This window comes from Brassica oleracea, chromosome C2 (assembly GCF_000695525.1).
Source record: "Brassica oleracea var. oleracea cultivar TO1000 chromosome C2, BOL, whole genome shotgun sequence".
NCBI lineage: Eukaryota > Viridiplantae > Streptophyta > Magnoliopsida > Brassicales > Brassicaceae > Brassica > Brassica oleracea.
The window spans coordinates 21993481-21996374 of record NC_027749.1 but is presented as its reverse complement, the minus strand read 5'-3'; the positions used below and the strand labels follow the sequence as shown (position 1 = coordinate 21996374).

Genomic DNA, 2894 nt, shown 5'->3' with positions numbered 1-2894 from the left:
TTTTATAGCTAATTTGATTGTTTAATTTATTTTAATAATATAAAATTAAACAAAAAATGATGGAGGAGATATAAATTGTTATCAAATCTTTATTATTAAAATCATTAATTGTCATATATATATTAGTCATTTATGATAATTCCGTAGGTTTTATTTAAGGAAAGAAAATATCATATCATATCATTATATCATATAGTTTGACCAACTTATGTATCTAACAACATATAAAAATCGAATGTGGACCTACTTATTTTTCAATTGAATGTAATTGACTACCTAATTGAGTGACACCTATGCATTAGGGCCTCTTTTAATTAATACAAAATTGAGGTTACATCTTTTCAAATGTTCATCAATTAATATATAAGGGATATTCCAACTTACCTTTAGTTTTAGTTATTTATTTCCCTTCATGTGAAGGATATATATTGTACCAAAAAAAAGAATATATATTTGATGATCGAATATTCTCCTCTTATTCCCGCGTTACCTCCTCGTCTTTATGAAACCCACCCAGAAACATCTAAAAAGGCAAAATCAAAAACAAAAGCTCTCATAACCGTTGGATCACTCTACAAGACCCATGTTTGACCATAAACGTCATCCAATCCAACGGTTCACAAACAAAAAGAAAATACGATTCTAATTTTGTGTTCTTCCTCCTTTTATTTTCACCCTTGAGGTAATATTCCAATGGCATCTCCTAGAAAATCCTTCATTGTTTTGTATAAATACCAAACCACATTTCTCTTCTCCTCCATCCACAAACCAACGAACTCAAAACATCAAATCAAATCTAAAACTCAGATTATCTCGAGAAATATTCTTGAGACATGGCTTACAATAGCAATAAGAAGAACAACATTGTCGTTGTGTTCGACTTCGACAAGACAATCATCGACGTTGATAGCGACAATTGGGTGGTCGATGGACTTGGCTTCACTGATTTGTTCAATCAACTCCTCCCTACCATGCCTTGGAACACACTCATGGTTTGTTCTTGCCTTCTCTTCTCTGTTTTTGATTTAATTTATTAAAAGAAAACTATTTAATTTTGTGATTTTGCAGTTTTGTTCATATATCATTCTTGAATTTTGCACGGAACCTTAAATTATATTAATGTATTTTTTGTTGTTGTTTAACAGGACCGTATGATGAAGGATATTCATGATCAAGGCAAAACCATTGAAGAGATCAAAGAAGTTCTCAAAACAATCCCTATCCACCCACGAGTCGTCCCTGCCATCAAATCTGCACATGCTTTAGGGTAATTCACATTTTTATACTCATTTTTTTGTGGTAAATAATCATTTTATTCAAATTATTATCTTTTGTAAGCATTAATATGTCTAGCGACAAAACCCACCGTTTCTAATCCGATATTCACGGTCCGGTTTCCAGGTGTGAGCTTAGGATAGTGAGCGACGCCAACATGTTCTTCATCGAAACCATCGTTGAGCATCTCGGGATTAGTGAATACTTCTCTGAGATCAACTCGAACCCAGGGTTCGTCGATGAGCATGACACGTTGAGAATTTCTCCTTACCATGATTTCACCAACTCGTCCCATGGTTGCTCGCATCGCACGTGCCCTCCTAACATGTGCAAGGTACTTTTAACATTTATTTTATTTTGTTTTGGTCAGATATTGACCACATAGGTCGTTTCTGAATATTAAACCATAGTTTTAATCATTATGTTTTTACATTTATTTAGGGCTTGATCATTGAGAGGATTCAAGAATCTCTAGCTAAAGAAGGGAAGAAGAAGATGATCTATTTAGGAGATGGAGCTGGTGATTACTGTCCAAGTTTAAAACTAAAAGCTGAAGATTACGCGATGCCCCGTAAGAATTTCCCGGTTTGGGATCTGATTAGTCAAAATCCTATGCTGGTTAAAGCAGCGATCAAAGAATGGACTGATGGTGAAAGCTTGGAGAGGATATTGCTGGGAACCATTGAGGAGATTCTATTGGAGGAAGAGAACGAGAAGAAGTTGACTAGTGCGGAGAATAACTGCAAGATGCAGACCATATCTGTCGGGATTAATGTTCATCATGAGCCAATAATGCCCCGTGCTCTTCGAGTTTCGCAGTCTGGTTAATTAATTAGGTGGTTTGATATAACTGATGAAGAAGAACATTATATGTGGTGACTTTATAATTATAAACGATATATATGACGGATGAAGTTGTATGATTGTGATTTTGTTTTTAACAAGTATTTCGAAGAAAACGAATAACCATGGAATGAATTTCGCCTGAATTTTTGCTGTTTTGTCATAATTTTATCACATGTATTTTTGTCTTGTCTTAAAATAGTACATTATGATTATTTTTATCATACAATTAATTTTTCTTGAGATTCCAAATGTGTAGTAGACTCCACATGAGCCATCGGTCCCAAGTTTCCAAATACAGAATCGTACTTCAAATCCTTTGATACGAATATTCTTCATTATGTGCCATAATTAATGTTACGTCTAATTTTTTTCTCCATTGTTTCAAGAAATCTTTTCCAAATGCCAAAATCAATATACTTCCACCATTTTTAATAGATGACGCTAAATATATAGATTTTTTAAAAAGCATTTTCTAAACAAAAACATAGTATCTAACTAACAAATGACAGGGTTCTTTTGGAATGTTCGTGGGTTCAACAAGCAGTCGAAACATCGAGTTGTTGATAAGTGGATTCAAGATAAAGGCTTACTGTTTGGGGGTCTCCTGGAAACAAGAGTTAAGGAGAGTAAATCCGAAAAAATCATTTCTTCAGTGTTTAAAGGGTGGTCAGCTGTAAATAATTACGAGTTTAACAGGAAGGGAAGAATCTGGGTGGTTTGGAGTCCTCGGGTTAGAATGACACCGGTGTTTAAGTCAGATCAAATAATAACAA

At 34.1% G+C, this 2894-nt stretch overlaps 1 protein-coding gene across 1 annotated transcript; it reads left to right on the top strand.

Moving 5' to 3' along the window:
* Nucleotides 1-833: 833 nt before the first annotated feature.
* LOC106325168 (inorganic pyrophosphatase 1) lies at nucleotides 834-2198 on the top strand. The gene is made up of 4 exons (XM_013763192.1): nucleotides 834-992; nucleotides 1146-1267; nucleotides 1402-1609; nucleotides 1717-2198. Exons 1-4 carry the CDS (start codon nucleotides 834-836, stop codon nucleotides 2101-2103), a joined length of 876 nt encoding a protein of 291 aa, XP_013618646.1. The 3' UTR covers nucleotides 2104-2198.
* Nucleotides 2199-2894: the final 696 nt, after the last annotated feature.

Coding starts and splice junctions, on each gene's coding strand:
- LOC106325168 (XM_013763192.1), top strand. CDS start 834: ATGGCTTACAATAGCAATAAGAAGAACAACATTGTCGTTGTGTTCGAC. Junction 1,268..1,401: donor AAATCTGCACATGCTTTAGG/GTAATTCACATT, acceptor TCCGGTTTCCAG/GTGTGAGCTTAGGATAGTGA. Junction 1,610..1,716: donor GCCCTCCTAACATGTGCAAG/GTACTTTTAACA, acceptor ACATTTATTTAG/GGCTTGATCATTGAGAGGAT.